Below are 26,044 nucleotides of genomic sequence, written 5' to 3'. Positions count from 1 at the left end.
ATGATGTGAGGTATAATAAGTCATTGTTTTATTTTTTTTTTTTTATATATATTTTTTTTTTTTTCATTTATATTGCTAATATTTCTCGGGAGGGTTTTGATCCGTGACTAATATCATAACAATGAACAAAGTTCATGAGAAATATTTTAACTTGCAATTAGTTTCAGGTAAGCCTATCTTGTCTGATAACTTTAATCGACTTTACTCCACTACAAATGGATATTCCATTGACTGCCGATCGTTGACACCGTGTGAAAGACTCGTCCCTATCCTAGTCTTCCAGCTGAAAGGTTCGACTAATTTATAGTGCTTTCAACTGGAAGGGGTTGGAATCGCGGATGCAGTTCTTTCGCACGATCGTAGCTAAAGGCATCAAGGGTGGCGAGATTTGGTTAAGTTGAATAGGCATGCATCTAGTGTCTGCCGGCTTGTTCGTTGTCTTATCGCTGGCAAAAAAAACTAGGCTTATAACGAGAGGACCGTTTTCGTCTCAATTTAAATGTGACTGGTCACCTCAACGTCTTTGAATGCTACTGCCGCGGCGAACGGAAACCAACCCACTATTTATCGCTATTTATATGAATCCAATGAGGTCAGCTAAGTCTATTGTCGCCAAGGGAATTGATATTCTACGTGTTAAAAAAATATAAATAAAGTTCTAGGGAGACAAAAATGATAACATGTACAAAATAGAGGTCAAGCGATACTGAGAAAATAAAGTTCAAGCAAGGGTAAGGTCACAATAACGCTGAATAGCCTTGTGTCATATTATGATTGATTTGTTGAATGAAGATTGTGAATAAAAAACTATGGGCATTGCTGTTAATTCCTTTTTCTATTATATAAAAAAAGGGTATTCAACGACGAAACTTAATGCATGATAAGATTGCAAAGGATATATATCCGACGCATATATTTCAATTAACTTATCAGTGTAACAGTGTTGTCAAATACTATCTACCTTCTATCACACTTCTTGGTAAACAAGAGTGCTGGTGATGTAAGCAATGTTTGGGGATATAGAATTTAAACATATCAACACTAAAGTTTAAAGTGAAGGATCGTATACAGATGACACTGACCGAGGAGTTAAACTTTTAGTAAGTGATCGGATTGGTAGACTTAAAGCTTAAACACTACTTTGAAATGCCATAGATAACCATCTCGTAATAAGAGGAAAAAAATTTACAGTTTTGCATATCAGAAGTCAAATATACGACGGTGCTGGCTGAGACATCTTCAACCGAGACAGCATTTCCTAAAAAGTGTTTTATGAGTGGGTAGGTTTCGGTTCATTAATCTCCATTTTCATTTATTAAATTTACCCGCCAAATTCAGAATTTTTATTTGAAAAGACGAGATACAAAATTAAAATTCAAATGGTGCAAAAGCAGTCAAACCTTTAACGAAGATCATCTGATTGTCGTTTGATGCTTCTGTAGACTCCGCCATTTGGTAGGAAGAAGCTATTTCACTATTTTCCATACCGTCATTTTCATTCACATTCAGCGGCTTCCCGTTAACTGATACGATATTGGGTTTCCTGCCAGTAGCGCTTGAAGAAATCTGCATTAATTTTCCTACCATTGACCTTTAAATACTCCACAGCTCTTATTTATCTCGTTCGATTAGAGCCAGATCAGCGTATAGCTAGACACCTTTCGTCGACTCGTCCCACCAACCGTAAAGCCATTTGCCTTCATTCTTTTCGTTTAACCTGTCAATCATTTACGTCCATCTTGTTGAAAATGCTAGAGTACAATTTCTTGTCCGTTTCGCGTTGCTTGCAAATCTTGGCTTTGCAGATCACCAGCACTTGATTGGCGCCCGCCTTATTGTCCGAATCATGGAGAATCCAGAATCGCCTCGAAATGCTTCTTAGTTTCCTCCGGCTTGTGGATGCCCCAAATTTCCTACAAGCTGGCGAAACAAAATCTGTGAGTAAAAAATCAAAACCAGTTGCTCGTCAAATTCCACGTTACCTGGCCAATGAGGAATAAACCTTTTTCATTTTTGGGTCCATTTCTAGCGCCTTTTGGCATTGATCACGAATTGCACAGAAATCGCTTCACTTTAAACAGCACATGGACTGATTGAGTGTGTTACTAACATAAGCTGTTCTCGTTCTGTAGCTTTCTCGTCTTTAAGAGCTGATGAAGTGAAAATGAAATGTTTTAATCAAATGAATTCAAATTGATGTGAAAAGCAAAAATTACTTTGTTCAAACTCGAGGAGGGGACGATTTTGGAGTACTCTGTTTGTTGGCCGCGTATTAGGCCTTTTGAAATGATTGATTCCTTTTTCCTTGCAGAGTTTAACCTCTTCCAGCTCTCTTTAGCCTATTCGAAGCTCTGGAGTGCAATCTCGCATTCGAGGTTGGCGTTGTGTACTGGAACAGCGAGTTGCTCGTTACTGGCAGAGCCGGTGTCAATTTAATCAAGCTCCTCTCTTGCTTCTTGAATGTCAACAGAGCATGTTCAACACCGTCAGGAATGTTGTGCTCTAAACCTTCTCGAAGATTGAAGCTTAAATACCGTTAATAAAATATACCGTGTTCCCGTGTCGACCGACCAGTGAAACTGCAAAGATGAAGGGAGAAAAAGGTAGTTTTAAATTTTCACAATAAATATTGTGATTAAGAAAGTCAAATACCTTCAACAAGTGCATTCTTCATTAGGACTTGAATAACCACTGCCAACTTTCAAGGTTTGATTTAAAATTCCTCCAACCTAAACACAAATATGAATTACAGAATTTAGATAAAAATGAACAGTATGGATCCAATCATACCTCAAACACCAGCAATTTTGTGGCTTTTCTGAGGAATTTTTATGTGGGTTTTCATTTTCACTGCAGGCATAATTGGATTTACAATTTACAAGACTGCCACCTCTCAACGCTTCAATGGTAGCTACACCAGTAAGGTTCCACGGCTTTATTATACACTGCCTGTATAGATATTTCCACACAAAATATTTTCATAAAAATCAACCACAAATTCATCACATTCAATTATAACTTATAATGCCAAAGTACCTTTGCCAAGGTGGAATTTTAATTTCTCCACTCTGTCCCAACTGGAATCAAGTTCCATGTTTCGTCAAACAGCCTGTGTAGTAGACTGAGATCTCTTGCTCTGAGCTGCCCATTGCCAGTTCCTGCCTGCTTGATTTCTTTCAAAACACCACATATTTGTCAGGAGTGACGGAGTGAGATCAACAGCTTCTGGGACAGGCGTGAGGCTATGTTTTCTTGAATCTTGAACAAAAGGTTGATCAACCTCCATGCTGCATTTTTCATTGGCTGTTAAGGATGCGGAATTATATTTGAAAACTTTTATTGGTTTTTAAAAGTATTTAATTATAGTATCATAAAACATTACTTGGATTGAGACACCAGTTGTATATGTCCTATATGACGTTCCATGAGTAGACCCGGGCCTGAATGTCAAAACGTCGACCCGAACTGTCAAAATGTGACTTACAAGCATGGGTATTGAGCATGGTATTGAGAGACAGCAAATAATAATAAAAAACACTGCTTGTTTGACAATCAAATCCTAGCGGCTAGCAGACAGAATGTGAGAATACGTATAACCCAACGTAAAACTAGGTAAAACCGCTAATCATTCTGACACAAAAGACTAGTTGTGGCTTTCAGCCGCTTGGTTCGCTGGTAATGCCGTGCCGCGTTTGAGCTCTTTGTTGAAGATTAATTTGAACGTTAATTATTAGCACGTCATGGCGACACCCGTGTTGATGAAATGGGCTTATACGTATACGTTTACGTCGGTTTTATGTCGTCATCGACTTTAAGAACAAAATCAGTTTGTGGGTAGTTATTATTTACCCATCAATTATTGTGTAGTCCAGCCATCTTCAATAGGCTAGTAGATTCCTTCTATCTGAATGATGTCGTTATTTGTTTTTCTTTCTTCCTCGATTTAAATGTTATTGACTTAAATTTTTGCTGTCGGAACAAGAAATAAACATTAGAAACACTTGATTTATTGTATTATTTTTCAATCGTATAATAGCCTATGTCAGTTACACTAACCATTAAAAAATGTGAAGCAAACTTTCTACTCAATTTACTATAGAGGAATCGCAAGGAATCTATCCGAATCACAACTGGATTTTTGGTATGATGATATATCAGCTATCACTACACATTGAAATTGAACACATCTTCTTCGACTAACCAGCCAACAAAATTTGTGTAGAGATAGTGGCTGTCGTGAATAGCTCCGGCTAGCAAGAACAGTCTTAATTGGTCTCCTTCTTTAAGCTCCAAGGTGGCTTGGTGCGAAAATGTATCAAGATTGGCTGTACTATATCCTTCTCCAATCTTAACACCATTCAACTGTAAATCAATGCGAGCAGCATTGGTGTTACTAACACCCGAAAAACCGAAAAAATATTTCCCCGGTCTTGGTGCTGTGAATATTCCAGTTAAAGGGTCCATGGCATTTCCCACATTAGTTCTTGTGATTTCGAATGGAATGACCGAGTTAATAGTTGAGTAGGTCGTATTCCTCTGTACATAAAAATAAACCGATGAAGACTTGACATCGGCAAAGCCAATCCACGTTTCAAATCCTATTGCGTAAAACCTTTGATATTATTTCATGCTGATTCAATTCAATTCAAGTCTGAACAAACCTGCGTCGGTTGAAGCTTTGCTAAAATCACAGTAAACCGTTTCTACTTGAGATGCGCCTTTGATCAAATATAAGCCGTTGAGGACATGACCGATCTGCCACAATTCCACGCAAGAGGTTGGCATTCCGTCGACCAACTTCTGGCCGGAGCATTTCAATTTTCCTAAAGTGTGAATGCCACTCGACGCTGCAGGGATCGTTCTTCCAAAATTCAAACGTGTGATGGGCAAACTTTCCTTCGCAGTTATCTCACCTGTTTAAAATCCCAAACATATTTGAAACACCTTCAATAAAATAAATTCTGTTTTGTTTTCCAATATTACCTTCGTCGACTAAGTCGACGGGAACGATCGCGTCACAGTTGCAGTTTTTGCTAGGATCGACACACATTTTTGCAATTCCGCACGAACACATATGCGTGGAGTTATCGTTACCGTGCCAGTAATATTGCTCGTTACCGTTGCGGTCGTTCCACCAGGAATATTCGATGCCATCAAACTGCAGTGGAGCTGAGTAACACTCGTACTGTAATTTTATGAGATTGATTGATAAATAAAATAATTGCAATCACAAAATTATCTTTTGAATAAATGAACCTTAATTGACTGCCGACAATCTACTGAAATTTTGGTTAGCGCTGTGATCTGTTTTGGTGAGGCTTCGTACACGATTGGTCTCGTATAACACCCGGGTTCCGTGCAATGGCTAACGTTCGTCGCTACTTCGGTGTTGTGTCCAATAATTGTCGTTCCTGTCGAATTTACGAAATGGAAGGCAATAATGTAAGCATGGTGGATGAGAAGAATGGTGGAGTCACGCCATACAACGAAACTGAAGCGTATGCTGAGGCAGGCCACTACGGCGCCACCGTCGTTTCTCCCGGTTTCAATAGCTCTTATGGCTCATTTACATGTAAGGGTATTTGGAACATTTATTTTCAATACTTAGACAGGTATGATCGTAAATGTACTTAACAAAAAGTAAGTTTATTTATAGGACAATATTTTAAAATTATCATGAAAAGATATTCTCCAAGTCCTAATGTAGAAATTTAAGTTTGAAATGTCAACGTTCGAGGCAGTAATTGAAGGGATGCTGTTTAGAAACCATCTAATCACCTTTGTTTTGGTTTTCTCTACCCCTTTCTTGTTTCATCAGCTGTCAGTTTCCCTTGTTTCTAAACAGCATCCCTTCTATTACTGCCTCGAACGTCGACATTTCAAACTTAAATTTCTACATTATGACCTGGAGAATTATCTTCCGTGGTAATTTTAAAATATTTTCCTATAAATAAACTTACTTTTTGTTAAGTACATTTACGAACATACCTGTCTTACTATTAAAAAAAAATGTTCCAAATACCCTTACATGTAAATGTGCCATAAGAGCTCTTGAAACCGGGAGAAACGACGGTGGCGCCGTAGTGGCCTGCCTCAGCATACGTTTCAGTTTGACAGGCCAAATCCCTATCCCGTGGCTCCACCATTCATCTCTTCCACCATGATGTAAGTAAAAAAACAATCAGGTAAACGAAACAATCAACTCAATCGTATACCTGAGGACATGTCGCAATTTACTTGGATGGGATCGTCTCCAACACCTTGGCCGTCGGGATCGATCCAGTAAACGCCGGTGGACAATGAAGGGTCAGCTAATCGGGCTTCATGACAAGATCTTGGAATTACACCTCTAGAGGTGACACTTGTATGTGAATTCTTTTCGCTAGCCTTATTTGTTTTTAACTGTCGGACTTCCTCTCTCAGGCGGTCAAACTGAATCTCAACGGCGCCAGCAAACTCCTCAAAACGAGTTTTCAAAGTTTCCTAAAAACAAAAACAAAAAAATGTGTGATATACAGTCATGCCTGAAAGTTTCTTGAACAGGCAAATGGCTCTCTATGTTTTCAGTTTAATTTGACGGAAGGGATACTACGGTGCCTACCGTACCCCCGATATTTTACGCCCTTTTCTCTTTTTCTTTATATTCTTCTCTTCCTTTACCTACGAAAGAAAAAGAGAAAAAGGCGCAAAATACTGGGGGTACGGTAGGCACCGTAGTATCCCTTCCGTCAAATTAAACTGAGAACATAGAGAGCCATTTGCCTGTTCAAGAAACTTTCAGGCATGACTGTATAATTATTGCTAAAAATTTTTAAATGCGCAATTTCGTACGTATTCTAAACGAAGATTTATTGTGTCGTCTTTCGTTTGAAGCAATAAATTCGGATGTTGGCCACTTGTCACGCTTAACAAAAAAGCGCAGAAGAAGACGATGAGTGTCTCGGTGTGGTACGACTTAGCCATTGTATCGACGAAGGATCGAATAGGTTCTGTTATTTTGCATTGGTGGTTGTATCCTATTTATATAGGACAAGAAAGGAAATCGAATCTAACTTTGTATCGTGTGAGCGATACGATTTTTTTTTAAATTTCAAATTGCCTAATTCATCAATAAGATATTCAAAAATAAAAAATCCCCCGGGTTTTTATTTTTATGACATTTTAAAGTTTTCTTTGTGTGACCAATTATGTCGACATGAATGCACCAACTGATAACAGTCAAATCACTGTTTGCCTCTGTTGTGTTGCAACAAAGGCTGACGCGTAAAGACTGATAACGTATAGATAAAAAATTTATGTATGCATGGGGCTACTATAATTGCAACATAACGGTCCATATACATTATAGCTTAGATTATACTAATTGTTCATACATCCCAATCATAAGGCAAGCGTGTGTATAATAATTCTGAGTCCTTGTCGTTTATATTCGTGTTTTAGGGTAATATAATGAGAGGGTCATGGACTCAAGGTTTAGTATCAATTTAAGAAATTGGGATGGATCGAGCTCGGTTGTTGGTTCAATTTTATAATTAAGGGATAGAGCCCACTGTTATTTATTATTAAGAATATAATGAACCGATATGACAAATATTATGGCGCTGTAACAATGACCGATCAGGGTAGGTTAAAATGTAAATGCTGGAACTCCTTTGTATTCGACTGGGGACAATCGTCTGGACTAAGTTAGATGGCTGGCCTTGGTCTTGGTGACCCGATAAGTCACGCCTTTAAATTAAATTATGGGCCCGTATGTATGGAACATCCGCTCTTCTTTGGAAGTTTATGCAATCGCGAATGGAAGGTGATAAAGTCCATTCTCTTTTTCCCAATTAATTATGAGCGAGCGCTGAATAATTGTTTTTTTTTTCTGTTGTTTATGCAGAATAAACTTCTGGAAACCAGTTACAGCATTGGCGAGGACGATATTCACGTAAGTGCTTCATTTAATTTGAAAATAATTGTTTAATAGAATAATTTCTTCGTTCAATTTTAATAGGTGAGTTATTGCGCCATCTGTGGTTCCACGGGAGATTGTCTGGTCTGCAAAAATGGTTCGTTTTCCAGGTATTAAAACTTGATTTTCTAAAAACTTTCGCCTTCAAAATACAACACAAATTGATTTAGGTACTGTTAATTTATTAATTAATATAAAGTATTTTTTCGTATTGCGTGGAGCTGCTAGTTAGCGATGAATCGATGTCCGTTATCATGCAAAAGACGCCGTTTTTTTGCTTCCCCTGGGCCAGTTTCACCATCAGAATAATCCCACGGCCTCCTTCAGCAGCCTCACTCCGACTGGGCCTTAAAAGTATTTTACATTTTTCACTAGCTATTTAATAGAATATTCTTTAACTGTTTCTCCGAAAGCTGAAAAGCTTCCTCCATCAAGATTTATACCCACCGACATCTGTCCAAGAAAGGGCAACCTTCTCTTTGCGTCGTCATATACTCCACGACAATCTCGGAGCCGTCAACTACGCCCTTAATTCACTGCGACTTGATTTGGGTAAGTTTATTGAACCGCTGAAATATGTGTTATCATTTACAATGAAACTGAGTTTCTCCTTGTTTCTGTAGAGTATGGAGAGGCTTTTGTCGGTTTTTTCCACGTCAAGAATTGCATCTAACGCAGCAACGAGGAAGCGCCACTCTTGTGGGCCGTGGAAAATGTCGCCAGCTACCACATAACCATTTCGAGGTTCGAAATTCAGTATTGGAAGAGAGCTAATACATTTCTTTCTTTTTTTCAGGTTTCTCCAGATGGAACCGATAACATTCGACATGAAGGATGCCCAAGGCTCCACCAAACATCGTCTGGTCTCCGTATTTGATAAAATTAGAAAAATAATTTCGAACATAAAGCTTAAAGGAATTTCGCTTTTATTAGGAACAGAATTTCAATCCGCAATTGGACGAGCAATTCATCAACAACGACCATTCGGTTCGTCCATTTCCAGTCTTCCGCTCAGCCAAGAAACTTTTTTCATCAAATACTCTTGGATTCTTGAAGATATCGTGGTATTATAAACATATTTGAAGGCTACTTCTTTTTAAAAAATAAAAGTCTGACTGTAAATTGTAATGCGATGCCCACAGGCGATAAACCAATAACCCCCGACAGCCAACTGCTGGGCAGGAGAAACACGACCAGATGCTGTTTCAGCGCGATATACTCGAATTAAGACGAAAACAATTAAAGCTCCAGCCTTTTTGGAGCATTACTCGGTTGTCCAGCTGACTCATAAAACGGCCAAGAAGAAGAGGAAATTGGGCAGCGATCTCCGCCCGTGTTGGAAACTTTGCGAAGCCGTCGGCAGTGCTGACGAGGACAGCGACGGAATTAGTGACGGAACGGGCGACTTTTCGCTACTCTGATGGATCAAGCCACCGATCGCTGGGATTCCCCGTGCCGTTTCCGGAGTACGTGTTTCATGTGGAAGAAGCTGAAGTGCAAGAACGATTGAATCTTAGTTTTCCCGTGTCCCTGTGGATTAACATTTTTCAACTGCCGTTGAAGATTTGAAGTTGGTCCGTGTCGTTGGTCCGAAATAAGCCACGGATTTTTATTTACTCCCCGATTTACTCTTCTGATCAGTGCCTATACGTTTCTCACCTTATTTGTTTTTGAGATCAAGAGATTGTAAACTTTAATCGTGACTCTCAGATCAAAGAATAAAATTTTTTGGTGGAAATTGAAATTTATTTTTAAAATTGTGAGCGATATATTTGGACGAATTTATAGTTAATAATCTGAATCGATTCCTATATCGACGTTGCCATAGCCCCCTCCATAATCACCGTAGCCTCCACCAATATAGGCCTAGTCACCTCATAGGCCTATCCGTAATCGCTATAGCCGTTGTAGTATCCTCCGCCGTAGTCACCGTAACCATATAATCCGTATCCAGCAACATAATACAGATATCCGAAAGATGCCTCCGAAGTAATAAAGATAACAAGCACACCTCTCACGTACGGTCGGCGGTAGTAAGGTCGACGGTCAGACGAAAGGTAAGGAAGACAAAATCTTCGACTTTGACTGGATAGCGCAGGGTTGAGTGGAACTGCTGGAACCGACGCCAACTCCAGCAATTCAGATTTCACTTCTCCGATTCATTCAGACTTCTCCTGCGCATCTTTTCTGACATTTTCGGGACTAGAAAAAATTTATGTGTGAGGTTCGTCGGGTTGTCCAGGCTGATGAGCTATTTTCACGTCAAGTTTTGAATCCGTTTTTCTGCTTTGAGGTGAAGCCATCCGTAAAGTCTTCCAGATTTTGTTGATCCTTTTCAACTGACCGTCCATTCAAAGTGCCACCAAATGACCAAATACACACGAGTTATCTGCAATTAAATCAACAATTCAAGATTGCAAAGCAAGTATTGTAGCATATAGCAAGTATTGTAAGCAAGTCCTCTTATGCAGTATATGAGTATTAGTATACTGCAACACATTACGGATAAATTGTTCACATTTTTATTTTCGGTGCTTTGTATTTGTTTATTACTGTTTCTGTTGTAAAGGCCTGTGCTGACTATAGAATAAAACGACATTGACATTATACAGCCTAAATGATTCATTCAACGACAATATATAATGGTCTGATGGACTATATATAAGCTATAGATGGCAGATGGCTGCATGATGTTGTCAGTGGACAAAGTCGTGCATTCAAAATAGTTTCTTTTTCTCAATTATTAGTTAGTTATATTTTTTACGAAATTTTGATCGTGTTATTGCCGTATTGTAACTGAGGGTGTAGTTTTATTTATTCCTTTGTCCATGTATTATAATAAGACAAAGGATCGTCGTTGCTGCTCACAATGGCTGGTGCTGCTGCTGGTGCGCTGCCACCTCCAATAAGATATAATAAATATAGGCTATAGGCTATATAGGCCCAGCAGCCGTGTCCAAGATTCTCAAATTACATTGTTGTTGTTTTTTTCGACTTTTATTAGGTTTGTTGTGAGTAAAAACCAGATGCTGGCAGAAATCTATATGAGCTATTTCATTGGAATTAAAAAAAAAAGGGTTTGTCTTGAACAAAGTTTCCAGCAGCATAGGCCTATTGGTTCCCATCGTTCGTTCATTTCTATCAGTCATCATCCGCTCAGTCGTGAGCACATTGTGAGCCATTTTTTCATCAAATTATTATTATCCTTGGATTAGGCCTATTGAAGATATTGATGTGGTAAAAATATTTGAATGCTCCCCCCTTCCTTTTTTTAAAAGTCTTTTACTTATACTGTCTTGCAATGTGATGCACGTATAGCAGGAAAAATTTAACCTCTGTCAGCCAATTAGCAAAAAGAAACACGATATAGGATGCTATTCTAGCGCGATATATAATACCCAAAGCAAGACGAAAACAGTTAAACCACACCAGCTTATATTTGGGGCATTTTATAATAGGCCTACTCGGTTCGGTTATCCACCCCAAAAACTTACAAGAAGAAGAGGAAATTGAACAGCGATCTCCAATCTCTCTATTCGATCTCTCTCTCCAATCTCCGATCCGACAATCGTGAAAAATTGAATGATCAACGTGAGAGACGATAAGCACCCTAAGCACCATCATCCGCAGCAGCAAATTTATTGTTTGTTATATTATGCCAAAATGGGTTATTGCCGTTAATGATACAGATGGACAAAGCACCGTGTTAAATATTATGCCTATCTTTGCGATTCCTTAGGGGCTATAAGCCATTTTCTATATCCCAAATAAAATCAATTTATATAATTTTATGTCAATTGTGTTTTCACTGATTCGGAAGTAAACAAGTCACACATGAGCATCTGGAATAACAGGAAATTCAAATCGGTCGCATTGTGAATATTATATATACTTAGACAATTGCGCAATCTAAACGATTGATGAAATAGTGATTTAATTCAGTACTAGGCCTGTCGTAAATACAATACGAAAACTTAAACGTTCACCTAGGGGGGAAATATTCAAAATAATCAAATCTTTTTATAACAATAACAAGAGATTTGGCGCTCGAAATTTCGGCTAGTAAGAGAATCGAACTCATGCTGACATCGGCACGGCGCTCTAAAACCCAATAAAGCTAACAAGCCAATTTGTGCGTTTTGTTTGAGATATAGATTTGTACAGCTATAATTAACGTTTTTCAATGAATGAAATGATTTAAGCTTTGCTCTAGAAAACGCTTTACATTTTTCTTCCATTTGCTTATTCCAACACTAGCCCATGCAAGAGTATGGTTTCCTCAGTTCGTTTTCCCCTGGATACACTAAAGTATACAGAAAGTGGCACAACAAGGTTGTTTAGTGTAAAGGTCCAAGGGCGGGTATTCTGCGCAGCAGGGAGTTCTGCACTCATGGGAATTTAATTCATGTAGAGTTTTTAAAAAGATCTTTTTGCTGCTGTCCCAAGAGGTAAAACCTCAGGAAAGAAAACACTCGCGCACACTCTTTTAACTTCTCGGAAATATCGCCAACCGAAAATAATAGGCCATAAGGCTGGATTGAATGGATTGGTACACTGGCCTTTTTATTTTCATTATTATTGACGTGCTGGAAAGCTCTTTTACAGTCTCTTGTGAGATCTCATGAGAGAAGAACCAGCACCTTTATAAAAAGAGGAAAAGCCCTAGCAACACATAAAAAAAGCGATAGCGACGAGCACCTGTGCACCAACAGTTTCATTTTCGCCCATTGTTTTCATATTTGAAAAAATAGTTCGACGGTTTGATACGTAACAAATCGGAAAAATTCGAAAAAAAGGCGGCCATCACCGATAAGATATCTACTATAGGCTATATATATATATAGACTATAGCTAGCACCATCACCAGTACCAACCAGTACATTTACCCACCCACCCCTCAACAATGTCCCAAAATTATACACCGGAAATATTAATTCAAGTAAATATAGTTGAAAATATATTTATTTTGAATATTTTAATTATAATATTGGCATCAGCAGACACGAATAGCATGTAGGCCTATATATATTTGGCCATATATGTGATAAAAATAACAGGTTATGCCCGAACATACAGGTCTATTAGTATAGGAAACCTCCCAGATCTTTAAAACAATTTGAGCGTGAATTTATTACAATAGACTTGGCAATAGTTCTTCCCTATTTCTTTTTCGTGTCGTATTTTATCGTCAAACAAATTAATTGAATGTTTGTTAAAAAACTCAAATATCTTATATTTATTTTGTAGGGCCTACCAAGTTTGATATTTGCTTAAATATTCGCGAAGTGTCTTGGTATAAATATATAAACTTTAGACTATAGTCCTATCAAAGATCATATATACATAATGAAATATCGCGTGACTCGCACCTCAACAAGAATTCACGTAACGATTTTAATCATCCATTTAAATTCAAAATAGGGCTACCATCATAACGTGCAAAAACATTTGTCAAATATCTTACTTCATTAGCAAACAAAAACGCAAAAATATTTAAAAAAAAGTTTTTATATTTTTTCACAATTAGCGGTGCAGACTATGTATAGTCCTACCACTACGTCACAAACAGCTTGAAGCATTTCATTATATTTTCTTTATGTGCGCCATGCTTCCAGCATCTGTTTTTTTTTCTTTCTTTTGTTCGGGTACATCAGTATATTGACCATATATTAAACACTTTTCAGGACAACATCAGTTGGTCAGGCATAGAACCGTTACCATCCCCGCCCACAAAGCATCCACGATAAATCTCCTACCAATAGCAACTCGACTATTTTACATTTTCTCCGTTTCTGCTGAATTGAAACGCCCCTTTCTTGCGGTTCCTAAAAGTTCTACGATTTTCAGTTGTGTTTCACATTTCGTGTTGAGCTTTCGTGCACGACACTACATACACATTTCACTGTTTAATTGTGTCGATACTTAAAATGTTTAGACTGTGTCCATCTAAAGTTGAGTGACTTGTTTTTTTAGTGTTAAGTAAACTTTTTTGAAGCCAGAATTACTTGCTTTCTCCTACAAATTTTGCAATAAAAATTTTAGGATCAAGCAAACTTGAAACTCGTTTCAAAAAGTTTATCAAACTTAACTCAAGTTTATTGAATTTTTTTAACTTTGAAGTTAAAAGAATATTTTTAGAAATTAAAAGTATTTCATTTCATCATAACGGAAATATTTTAAAAGTGCTTCTCCCGGGCCGAAATCTTAGTCCTTAGGCTTACAAAAATAGTATTTTCGATGTCCCATAGCATACTTTCTCTTATTCTCCCTCTTATTCTCCCTTTTAGTCAACCGATATGCAGTATGCCCCTTCTCAGTCTTTCTCTCGCTCCTTCCCTGTATTTCTTACTGTTCATTCTTTCTTTCTTTCGCATATTTACTGAACTATTTTTTTTTTATTTTTTTTTAAATATTTTTCTTATTTGATTCATTAAGGTTAAATAAATTTTTCTGGGATAAGCATATCAGAGAATATAAATGCGTAATAAGCATGTAAAAGCATTACACAGGCCTACATTGGCTAAAAAAAAAACAAAAAAAGAAAACAAAGACATTTTGGCTGAAAAGCAGAACAAATTTTTTTTAAATTTTCGGGACTTCCTTCCTCTTCTCGCTCCCAGTCCTCCGCAGGCAACCCGCTCCGATTGTAACGGCCTACGTTTCCTTGTTGAATCCAATTAGGAATATCTTCGATTAGCTGGGGCGCTGCCGGTGGGTCCCAATACATTCCCCACTCTTCTGGGTGTGGGTCTACTGGGCTTCTTCTGGGTGATGCTATGGCCCACGCATCTGGTTCGTCTCCCCATGCGTCTCCATTGTTGATACCTTGAACTTGTTCTTGTCTCCATCTCACGAACGGGGATACGTGGCCATCATTCTCTTCTCTTTTGTCGTCGTTGAAATCTTGAATGCGTTCTTCCCGTCGTCTCACGAACGGAACTCCGTAGTCTTCGTATTCTTCTTCTCGTTCTACTTCCCTATCTATCGCGCCAACGGGCTCGTAGTGGAAGTGATGTTGCTCCTGATCCTGTACGTTCCAGTTCAGTGGTGAACGTCTTATGGCCGGATCCACATCAAGTATTGCCCTCATATTTTCCCTCACTTTGTCCCAATCGTCGTTTGTGACGGCCGCCGAGAGCCTGTTCATGTACACTGCTGTAATTAATCTTTTTGAGTTTTCACTTCGGCGGCCTAGAGCCTCCCAGTGGTCCTCACCTGGACCTAGGCAAATGTCTACCGCGTTGTAGCGGTGATAAAATTCTAGGTCCTGCTGACTGCTACGCAATTCCCTAACCCTTTCATCGGGCATATTGTTCGGGAGGTATACTACCCGCCCGTCTTCGAACTCGACCCTTCGGTCATCACTTTCGTTGGAACTTTCACTTCGTGGGGATTCCATTTTAAAAGAGAACTTGAACTTTTAACAGAACACACAATCGAATATAGCACACGGTACAAAGGTGAATGTGGGGTGAATGGTGGGTCGATGTAGTCGATGGCTACTGCTTTGGCATTGTCGTGGAGAAACTTTTCTGACGCCATTGACGTGGCCAATCCCGTCGAGAAGATCGGTAGATTCTCCCCCTGGATCGGGTATAACGGGTTCATAGGGTTGTTCTCGTTCATGCTGATTTCCATTCCCAGGGCTATCAGCGTATCCATCCCCAAGATTAGTGGGAATCCTATCTCGTGGTCGGCCACAACATATAGGATTGCCGTTGTTGGGGTGTTGCCGAAGTCGGCCGAAGTTAATAAAGGTACGTGTTTCCCAAAGGATAGGGAACACGCGCCCTGTTACTGGGTCGGAAAATTCGATGTCTGGGCCCTGTACGGGCAGCAACACGCACTTTGCGCACTTCACGATCGTTTCACGTACGAGTGAAATAGCTAAACTTGTTGAAAAATTGGCCTCCACTGCCAACTTGTTGATTTCGAGTTGTCTGATTACTCTTTTCTCCATTCTGCATGGGTTGGAGTTCGGAGTGGACTAACTACGGGTTTCAATATTCTCGTTTGACGAGATCGTTGTTCAACGAAGATGTGTGACCCTTGTTGACGCTTATTAAGAAAGACGAGTAGGCTTTGTTGGATCGGAGATGCCTATACGTACAGTGTGTGGGCGGCCGACATCTTTATGATCGGGCCCACCTCCCCCCTTCCTTTAATCTGATCCTCCCGTTTCTTTTTGTTTTTTCCATACTTGTTCAGCGGGGTTAAAAAAAATGGGACTGTGCAGGGAGTGAGGATAATAAAAATGTTCTTTGAGCGGAGGAAGAGGGGAAACAAAAATTTGATTTTTACAGTCAAACATGCGCCTTAACTTAAAAAAAAACATCTGGTGGGGAATTGGGTGTAAGGGTGGAGAGCGGGGAAAAAATAAAATAAAGGATCATGCTTCGAATTTTTTAATACGGAGAGAATCGAGAATAGTTTTGAAGTTGATGGAGAGGAGAAAAAAAATTAGTAATATGGAAAGTTTAGAAGGAGTAAAAGGCGGGTAAACTTCATTCAAATTCATCAAAGGAGAAAAATGCAAAGGAGTCAAGTAAATCTGGGAGGGACTTTTATTACGACATTAAAAAAAAAACGAGTAAGAAGAGTAACGTCAGCGCTGTGGCCGTTGTCATCGATATTGTTAATTTGGTGTGATCTAGCAAATAACTTAATCATTGGCAAATTATTCAATTCTACAGCTATGTGCAACGGTGTTTTATTTAAACGCGTTTTAGTTGTTGGGTCGTAACTTAAATGGAGGAAGTAATCCACCATCCTGAGGCTGCTGTGTACGACAGCCGCAATGAACGGATCGTGTCCGTTGACATCGATCATATCCATTTTTAACTGGGACAAATTTCTACATATCCGTTTAGCTAATTTAAAATTGTTTGCGGGAGCCAGCAAATGCACTGCCGTTTGTCCGTCTGAATTTTGGATATTAAAATCCGCAGCAGCGGTCGCTAGAATTTCGACCGCCTTTTCCGACTTTGCTAAACGGCGTAGTGTAATGCTGTATTACCTTTATAATCTTGATGATTGACTTCTGCTCCTAGACGGATTAACGCAGCCATCGCGCGGCAGGCAGTGTTCTGGGCCGCGACGATTAGTGCCGTTTCTTTTCTATTGTTTGTTCCGTCCACTGGGCCGGTTGCGTTTTCAATTTTATTTGCACTATTCGAGCGGGCACATTTGTGTAACACACTGTCACCGTTAAGGGGTTCTGTGCCACAACGCTTGTTGTTCAGTTTACCCCGGTCACTCATTTCACTATTTGTTCACGGCACAAAAATTTTTTTGGAGCACTGTTATACTTGTAATGTGTAGATAACACTAAGATAAAGAGACTGAGTTGAGTAGTAGCAGGAGATGTATTGCGTGTGAGTTACTAGGTGGGAGTACAGAGAGAGAGCGAGAGCAAGAGAGAGTACAGGTTTATATAGGGGGTTATTGATGATCCCGCTGGATCGTGTTCTTGGTGGAGCTGGACCAGCGGGCTGGTGGAGCTGGACCAGAGAGCTGGTGGAGCTGGACCAGAGAGCTGGTGTAGCTGGGCCGGGATCTCGCCGGGTCAGCGTGCAGCGTGGACGTCACGGGGTGTTACGTGTTGTCTGTGGTGACGTCATGGCTGTGACGTGGACGGTGGGCCATCGCTGGCCATCGCTGAAGGGGGCGGGGCCAATAGGCTCCGCGGGGCATTACATAGCCGCTTTCTTTGAAGGCGACTCCCGGAGTCGGCTTAACGTAGCAGAATTATGAATGAGAAAATACATACATACGATGAAAACATTCTGCGCCATGCAAAGGAAGCGGTTAAGATAATAATTAAAAAATATACTGCGAGAAGGAAAAGATAAAAAAAAAATGTGCTTAGTTATGCGAGGGGGAAAAAGGGAAACCTAATATTGGGACACGTTTGAAGGGAAAGATAATAGAAGACACATAGGGAAACGTGTGAAGAGAACAGAAGGGAGAGGAATGTACGGGGAATACGGCTAGGGTTGTTTGGGAATAGAAAGTAAATTGACAAATGTGGCGCATTATAACAGTTTTTGGGAAAATTGAAACACTTGAAGATTGTATAGTAGAGACATGGAAAGAAACAGACCTGGGAAAATTACGAAAGTAAAACGAAGGTACGAAAGATCTAGAGCTGGCAACTACAACCGAGGGTGATGCCTGATGGCGACTATCGCTTCCCTCCCCTTCCATTTTTTTAAAATTCATGGTCCCCCGTGCATTTGGATTGCACATGTTCGTTGAGGCCGCACTTGGGTCACGTCGGGCCGGCTAGTGATCGTGCGGGCGGACGGTAGGGGCGGATTATCTCTGTTTTGAGATTGTTGTCTCTGGGAATATCAATTTCACGTCCGTTTCTTCGAAATAATTGATCCCAAGTACTAGGCTCGTCTTTATATCTGCGATAAATGCTAGGAACGTGGGGTCGTCGTCGGCCTGAACGTCTACTATTCCATATAGATTAATCGTCGTTTGCGTACAGGAGTCGTGGAACTGCTTCTGCTGTATTGGTGTCGTAACTGCTTCGCTTTCGGCTGCCCATTCGCGGGATACAAATGAAGAGAGAAGGCCGGTCGCCAGTACCGGTCTCGGATCTAGGTCGTTAGGCTCTGTGGTCCCGAACAGTGGATTAATTTGTTCGTTACCTTTAACTAACAGGGCTCCTTGTAATACCCGGATTGGGCTATTACAGAGAACCAAGTAGATCAGAGGAAAAGGTGCCAAGCGGTTGTATTGCGTGTCTGACCGACAGGAAGGGAGTACAGCAGAGAGCAGCGGAGAGCGAGAGGGACATGTGTACAAGCGGTTTATATTGGGGAGAAGTGACCGGTCAGCACTTGCAAGCTCGAAACGACTTGCCACGCCAGCCGGGAACGACTTGCTGCGCCAACCTGGAACGACTTGCTGCGCCAACCTGGAACGACTCGGGAAGATGAGCTGCCTTGCAGTTCCCGCGTGACGTCGGGGTGACGCTGTGGGGGTGACGTCAGTGGTGCCGGTCGTGACGTCGGGTCGTGACGTCAGGGCGTGACCTCAGTGGCGGTGGCCATCTTGAAGAGGGCGGGGCTGCCGCAAGGGCATTACAGAGCCGTCTCCTTTAGAGACGACTCTCGGAGTCGGCATATTAATAAACAGTCCGGTACATTAATACAATGGGGAACCTGGGGTTGCGGTTATTAGCATACAAAAAGGAAATGGGAAAGAAGCAGCGAGGGAAAAAAAATTCGATACATTTGGAGAAATATCGGAACAAAATGGGGACTGAGGAGTAATACTAAAAAAAATTAAGGCGCGTAGACGGGGACTCGGAGGTTGTTGGGTGGGTGAACATGTTAATGGTAAAATATAAATGAATTAGAGAGAGAGACAAAACAAATCACAAATCGGGAAACGGTTTGAAAGGGGGACGAGAGAGAGAAAAAAAATATAACGGCTGTAGGAGGGAACTGGGGAGGAAGGCGGAAGTGAGAAAAAAAAACGTTATTGACGGTGATACTTGGGGCGGGTGTGCTTGGAGGAAGATACTCTAAGAAATATAGTGGGGGAAATTATCACGTTGGGAAAAATGGTGAAATGAATGGTATACTAGTGTGTGGAATCAATAGGGGGGAAAGTGAAAGGGGAACTGAAATTTCATGAGTCATATATGGCAAATAAAAAGGTTATGGGAAACTGGGGTGGAAGGCGGGGATCTTAGAAAGTCACAGGGTGGAAAAAAAATGTAGGCCTAATGGAATATATCTGTAGCTAGGCATGTAGAAGTGTGAAGAAGGAATATGGTAAAGGTGGGGATTGGGTGTGACAACAAAAATGAATGTGTATGAAGAGAAAAAAAAACGGGGAAAGATGTAACGGCATCGATAAGGGGTTAAGTAAAAAAAAAAAAATATTAGCAAACGATATTAAAAAAAAACAGTTAACAGGTTAAAAAGAGTTTAGAGCTGTATTAGAGCGGGAGTTATTGTTGTTGCCGTGGGTCAATAGCCCTGGCTCCCTGGCTCCTTTTTGCCGGGCGTGAATGGCCCGTGCACTGTGAGCGCAGGTGGACACGAGAATGAACGTAGGAGACACGATAAGGCACTTAGAGAAAACCCTTGTGTTGGTCGACACTGTTTTGTCAAAGAGGGTGAATTTGGGGGAATAATTGGGGACTGTGGTTCCTTCCCGTTTTTCTTTTCTTACTTTAGTTTCCTTTCCCTGCGAGGTGAAATCTCGCCCCACAGACAGTGCTGTATAGCGTTTTCCATCTATTTCGATTTGGAAAACGGGTGTTTTGGTTTGGCTTTTCTTTTTGGGGCACCAAATTTGGTTTGACGTTTCATATTGATCTTTGCATGTTGAAGATCTACCAACGTCGCCCTTTGGACACTGCGAACGCCAATCAGTTGCGTCCGTTCGTATAGTACGTCCATCCTCGAACGTCAATATTCCGTCTTCCATTCATGTCAGCCCGTGTGCGACAGCACCGACAGAAAAACGAATAGAACGACAACCCAGATCCAGCTTCACTACTGCTTGCCTACAAAGGGTAGCAAATCTGCAGAGTTCAATCAACCATGACGTTTTCCTTTCCCTCCTTTCCCAGGCTGAATTTAATATTTGTCCCTTTTGTATATGTCGTCTCGACACACTCTGCCGTGAGTCTTACGACAGCGCCCTAGCCTTGGCAGTGGGTGCTTTGGCTAATTCGCTGTCACAGTGGGCACGCGTCAGACGGTCAGCCGGCAACTTCGTCCCCCATTTGTTTTTTCTTTTTACCATCGGCGTTCCTCTTGGTCACTAGGCCGGAGGAATACAGAAAAAGGAATGGAGAAACAAATTCTCTCTTCCCCTTATTTCTTTAGGGAAGCAAATATAATAAAAAAAAATTTGGAGCTGATGCGGACGCCCATGATTCGCCACTTGGTCTTCTTTGACCGTTACCTGGTCTTCTTTTTGGAAGTAATTCACCACACAATTTTCAATTAAGGCCGGAGGGGCGTGCCTTATTTGTTTCTTTCTACTCTGGCGGGATGTCCTTCTTCCCTTTTCTTCTTTTCCGACGCGAGAAAAATAATGTTTAAGCTCGTTAGATCGTTTTTACAATCTTGACATTTTTCCAGAGCGGGTTCTTGGACGTCACTCGCAATTAGCAAACTATTTGAGGTTGTTTGTTACTATTTTCCCTATATTTCCTTTATTCTTTGTCTCGGAAAATGAAGGGGTTCGGGACCTTCTGCTGTACAAAGGTCTTTTATAACAACCGGTTCAAAGGAAAATCGGCTTTTTATTTTTTGAAATGTGTTGCATAATATGCCTGTGTAAACGGTGCGTTGAGCCTGGCGGAAAAGCGATTCGGTATGGCTTTTCTACATTACAAAAATTTTTTTTTCTCTTCACGTGTGCGTGAATTTGTTTTATCCCTCGAATTTTCATAGCTGAAATCCTATCGATATCCCTATTTTTCGCAGCCATTCATTCGCAAAAATTTGTCCGCCAATCATGCGGCATTACTGTAGGAAAACGCGGGAACACAAAACTGCAACCTATCGTTTTCGCTCCCTAGCTTGGTCCTTATCCCCTATTTTCAACCTGTTGATTCAAATCACAAAACGTGATCTTCGTTCCGTCACCAAACGGATATTTTTCCTTCCTTTCTCTTTTTTTTTCATTACAAGTCTCTCATAGAGCGTGTTACTGCCCTTTCGTTTAAAAACCATTTGCAAGGGTACGAGTAGTCCGGCCCACACTCTCAGTTTTCAGGGGATATTCTAACCCTCTACGACGGATATTCCAGCTTCGAATACCCTTGCTTAGAATAGGTTTAGAATAGGTTCAACCCTATTCGAAAGCATCGAATACCCATAGTAGAACCCTTATGCGATTCGAATACCCCAGTATTCGAAGACTCGAATACCTTACCCCATATTCGAATAGAATACCTGGGTGGGCGAATGTTTCATTTGCACAACGGCGTCGGTGTATCGAGTTGCCTCCCAGCACACATTTTTTAATTTTCAGATTAAAACTTTTTTTCCGTCCCATCAAAGTCCCAACTCCAAAAGTATCAAAACGTATAAATAACTTTATCGATAATACAGAAGGTTGATACAGTCAGAATAGCCGTATGGAAGAAGCTCGGATTGGAATGCGGGAGACCCGAGTTCTATACCCGGACGCTCCACACATTTTTTCTGATCTTATTCCACTCAGCAAAACTCTTAGAATAGGCATGGAATAGGGGGTATTCGGGGGATATTCGAACCCCTATTCTAGAACAGGTATGCTACTAATAGAATACCCCCCCCCCCTATACTATTAGTAGCAAAAACCAAAACGCTACTAGTTCGAATACCCTCGAATACCCCCCAAAAAACTGAGAGTGCATTCATCCCTTTATCACACAGTATTTTGACTGGTTTTTGTTTTTTCTGTCCCCAATTTCTTTGTTCATAATGTTTGCTTCTTTGGTGCAAGTAGTAGACGGAAAGATGGGTTTTATGACACTTTGCAGCCGTAGGCTGTCTCGTCTTCCCCTTAACTCCGTAGCCTTGGTGGGGAAAATACGGTGGGTCGTCCGACCAACCAGGTGGCGGAAATTAAAGCCTGCATATCAAGATGCAAAATCTTGGGAAGAATCAAAGAATTTAAAAAAGAAATATTTTATTCCCCATTTTGCTTTTCCTCCGTCCAACCCGGAGGGCAAGCCAAAACCTACTTTTTTTTTTTCATGTAAAGTCGCCGCAATGTAGGCAGAAATTTATGAGAAATTAGCTCTTGAGAATACAAGTTTCAAACGGAACACACCTATCGATTCATCCTTTAGGCCCTGGTAGGGGCTTGTATTGGCTTGCCTGGTGGCCGGCCTAGCCGTCGACGCACATTTTGCCGACGGCTTTTCTTTTTCTTAGATTCTTTTACTGGCACCTTCAAATTGATTCTGTTGGACTGATTCACTAATAAAAAAAAACTTGGGGGAAAGTCAATACTATCTGCTCGGTATTTGAGGTGGATGTGCCTTATCTCATTGGGCATGTGGAAATAATAAAAAAAAAATAACGGGGCTGCCCTTAACTGCAGCTACTGTGTTCGTACCGACCCAGTGTGCGTTTTAAGCGAACTATTTGGCCACTCTTTTATTTGTAATTAACCTTTCCTTTTTGTATACCGTAACGGGGAGATCCCTTAACTATTCGGATTAACTGAATGAAACAAAACCCGGGTCCTGTCGCTAACTGTTTCGTCCGAATCGGGTGGAGGAAATGTGGAATCTCCCGGTGAGACGGACGACTTGGATTTTAAATCCAGTAATACTCTTTCGACGGCTCTTTGTTGACGCTTTTCTCGTGACTGCTGACGCCGGCCATACAATCTTTCTTGGGGCTCGCACGTCTAGTACAAGTTACTCTTTCACGCTATGCGTGGAATTGAAAATGAGAACGCCCACCTTACAATTAGTGAACGTACCAGGGGGTAACTGGAGCTTGTAGGCCTACGATTATTAACGAAAAACAAAAAATGCTTTTGTTTATTTTGCTTTCCTTGGTTGGGAAAAAAAATAATAAAAAAAAAAAATTTTCCAATATTATTTTTGTACAAAATCTTTAATTCCTAGCTAAGGAATAAATCGGAACATCACTATTAACCGCAAAAAGAAAATTGTCGGTGCCGCTTTCGACGGATTCTTCGTTCCGACGGCATTCATCTCCCGTTATTAATAGAAGAATTGAAGTAGGATCAAATGATTTTGATGGTGTGGTTGGGTAGGCGTAACGAGCTTCTACGTTAGTTGCTATGAGCCTTTTTTGTTACGATATTCCTATCCCGACATATTCGTTTGTTTCACGGGGTTCCCATTTCCTATATGTTGTCGGGGGGTGGTGCAACTCTGCAGGCCCTGGTGGGCCGGTGCCGGCCTACCCTACCTGCAGTCCATTGTTTTATTAAATTTACTCTAATCCAATCATTGTTGCGGCTTTGTATACTGCGTGGGTGAAGAAAAAAAAATGCTATTTGAGAAAGAGGAGACAAAAAAAATGGCTAAATCTGGCGATTTACGGTGAACATTTAATTAAAGGGAGCGAATCCACGACAATAATAAAAAAAAAACGTACAAAGAGAAAAATATTTTATAAGTTACGCAATTTAAAAGATAGTTGAACCGGCGCGAACAGAAGTAGCACACGTTTGCTCTAGCTGTTAACGTTAAGTCAACGTAAAGTAAAATCGATCGTGTTTATTCGTCTACTATGATTTCTAGTGGGTCGGCTGTTATGTAAATTGGTGGGGAAGTGTCGCCTGTGTAATGCGCAGCCGAGACTGACCAGAAGAGTGCATATCGTCTACTGTATGTACCATATGTAAACCCGCCCCCTTCATGCTCCTCTTCTATTAATAGCCATGATCATTTTGTCCCGCCATTTTGGAATCACTGCAATGGCCGACACGTTCAACTATTCAAATATGGCCGCGCGGGAATCAGTATATAAACTCCCGTCGCACCCTCCAAGAGTTAGACTAGTCCCCTCACTCCTCAACTGCTTGTGGCTCCAGTTGTGAGTCGATCTCTACCATACTCCTTTTTGTATTCTGTGCAGTGTTAAATAATAAACTTAGTTCGGCCCAACAATCCGAGTTATTCTTTGAAGTAAGCGCGCCTTTTCCAAGCCCCTGAAAAGCGCCTTACATTTGGTGAACGTGCCAATCCGAACAACACAAATGTAAGTAATGCACAAAATACCAAAATTTTTCCGTAAGGCTAAGACACAAGAAGGCGACTCTGTAGTTTCCCCAACTAAACAAATATTGTCCCCGGAAGAATTAGAAAAACTAAAAAATAAAATTAAAACAGAAATATCAACAGCAGAAATCAGAATCCAATATATACTAAACAAAACCACCCGACCAAATGAAAGAGACCCAAAAGAGATAGAAAATCTAGAGAACGACATAAAGAATCTAAGAGCTAAATACGCAGAACTGATAGACCCAACGGTTACCATATATAAAACAAAGAAACAAGCAGTTGAACAAACAGACCAAGTAACATCACAAGGCCCTGACAAGCCTAATCAGCCTAACGCCGCCCCGGCGAGGCCACGTACAGTAACCTTACTCGATTCAAACGACGAGACTGAAGAAGGAGCAACAGCCCTACCAACTCGAGTAGAGGAAAGGAAAACAGAGTGCGCAAAGTGTCACACCCCCATCGTACTATCGATAACAGCTGACAAAGAACAGTGTAGACAGTGTAACGTACACAGAGACACAGGAGACACGGAAGAACAAAAACCGAAAACAAACCAACCCCTGAAGGAAGAGCAGCCAAAAGAAAATATAGCAAGAGTCGAAACTAGAGAAGAAGTTCAACCACAACCCCCCAGGCAAGTGCACCTGCCGCCCATGCAACATCAAGCACAACAACAGCAACAAATAGCCAGATACAGAGCACAAGCCGGAAATATTTTTGACGACGACGACGACGACGACGAAATGGCCCTAACAAACGCAGCCGTAAACGCTTGGCAAGCAGCAGTAGAGAGACAAGCTGAAATTCTCGAAACCGGACTAGTATTTATAAATGCGCAAAGCGTAAAGAAGGAGATACCAACATTCACCGGAGAAATCGAAGGAAAAATGGCAATCGAAGAATGGTTCAAACTAGCCGAACGTATGGCGACACATGCAGGATGGACGGACGAGCAAAAGCTACATTTTTTCCAAGAAAGAATGAGCAAATCAGCTGCTAACTTCAACGATTCCCTAACAGACGACGACAGAGCCACTTATGCAGCATGGAAACAAGCAATACTAGACGGCCTAGCGGACAATATGACAAAAGCGAGAAAGAAAGAACAACTAAAGACCCTAAAACAAGAAGAAAAAGAACGAGTCAGAGATTTTAAAACCAGAATAGACGACACCTACAGAATTGCATACGGCGTTAACGCAGCAACAAGTAATCAGCACTCCGCGATGAAACAAAGAAAGACGTTTTGCTAAACGGCCTCAAAACACAAATATCAGACCTCGTCTGGAATAGGCCCGATATACACGATGCAACATATGTAGAAACTGTAGAACTGGCCGAAGAAT

General features: G+C 40.8%; 1 protein-coding gene and 3 long non-coding RNA genes across 5 annotated transcripts in view; 2 read left to right on the top strand and 2 right to left on the bottom strand.

The window, feature by feature from the left end:
• LOC124311557 (contactin-associated protein-like 2) overlaps positions 1–6,978 on the bottom strand; it is a 31,730-nt gene extending 24,752 nt beyond the window's left edge. The window contains exons 1-5 of one of the 2 annotated variants that reach the window (XM_046776085.1): positions 6,832–6,978; positions 6,216–6,483; positions 5,257–5,411; positions 4,984–5,185; positions 4,662–4,913 (exon numbers count right to left, since the gene is read on the bottom strand). In XM_046776085.1, the coding sequence (XP_046632041.1) occupies positions 4,662–4,913; positions 4,984–5,185; positions 5,257–5,411; positions 6,216–6,483; positions 6,832–6,963 (1,009 nt within the window). In that variant the 5' untranslated portion in view covers positions 6,964–6,978. The remainder of the gene's footprint in view (positions 1–4,661; positions 4,914–4,983; positions 5,186–5,256; positions 5,412–6,215; positions 6,484–6,831) is intronic. The other variant, XM_046776084.1, reaches the window with a different exon arrangement.
• Positions 1–17,654, top strand: part of LOC124312312 — a 32,019-nt gene extending 14,365 nt beyond the window's left edge. The window contains exon 2 of the long non-coding RNA XR_006910467.1: positions 17,621–17,654. This is a non-coding gene — a long non-coding RNA (uncharacterized LOC124312312). The remainder of the gene's footprint in view (positions 1–17,620) is intronic.
• LOC124312191 lies at positions 1,321–3,623 on the bottom strand. The gene is made up of 7 exons (XR_006910329.1): positions 3,383–3,623; positions 3,037–3,303; positions 2,791–2,949; positions 2,653–2,729; positions 2,217–2,579; positions 1,983–2,150; positions 1,321–1,920 (listed from the first exon to the last, which is right to left on the bottom strand). It is a non-coding gene; the product is annotated as an uncharacterized LOC124312191 (long non-coding RNA).
• On the top strand, positions 8,642–9,118 carry LOC124312341. The gene is made up of 4 exons (XR_006910476.1): positions 8,642–8,701; positions 8,754–8,826; positions 8,891–9,021; positions 9,100–9,118. It is a non-coding gene; the product is annotated as an uncharacterized LOC124312341 (long non-coding RNA).
• Positions 17,655–26,044: the final 8,390 nt, after the last annotated feature.

The sequence above is a fragment of the Daphnia pulicaria genome, chromosome 1 (assembly GCF_021234035.1).
Source record: "Daphnia pulicaria isolate SC F1-1A chromosome 1, SC_F0-13Bv2, whole genome shotgun sequence".
Taxonomy (NCBI): Eukaryota; Metazoa; Arthropoda; class Branchiopoda; order Diplostraca; family Daphniidae; genus Daphnia; species Daphnia pulicaria.
This window is presented reverse-complemented; position numbering and strand designations above follow the sequence as displayed.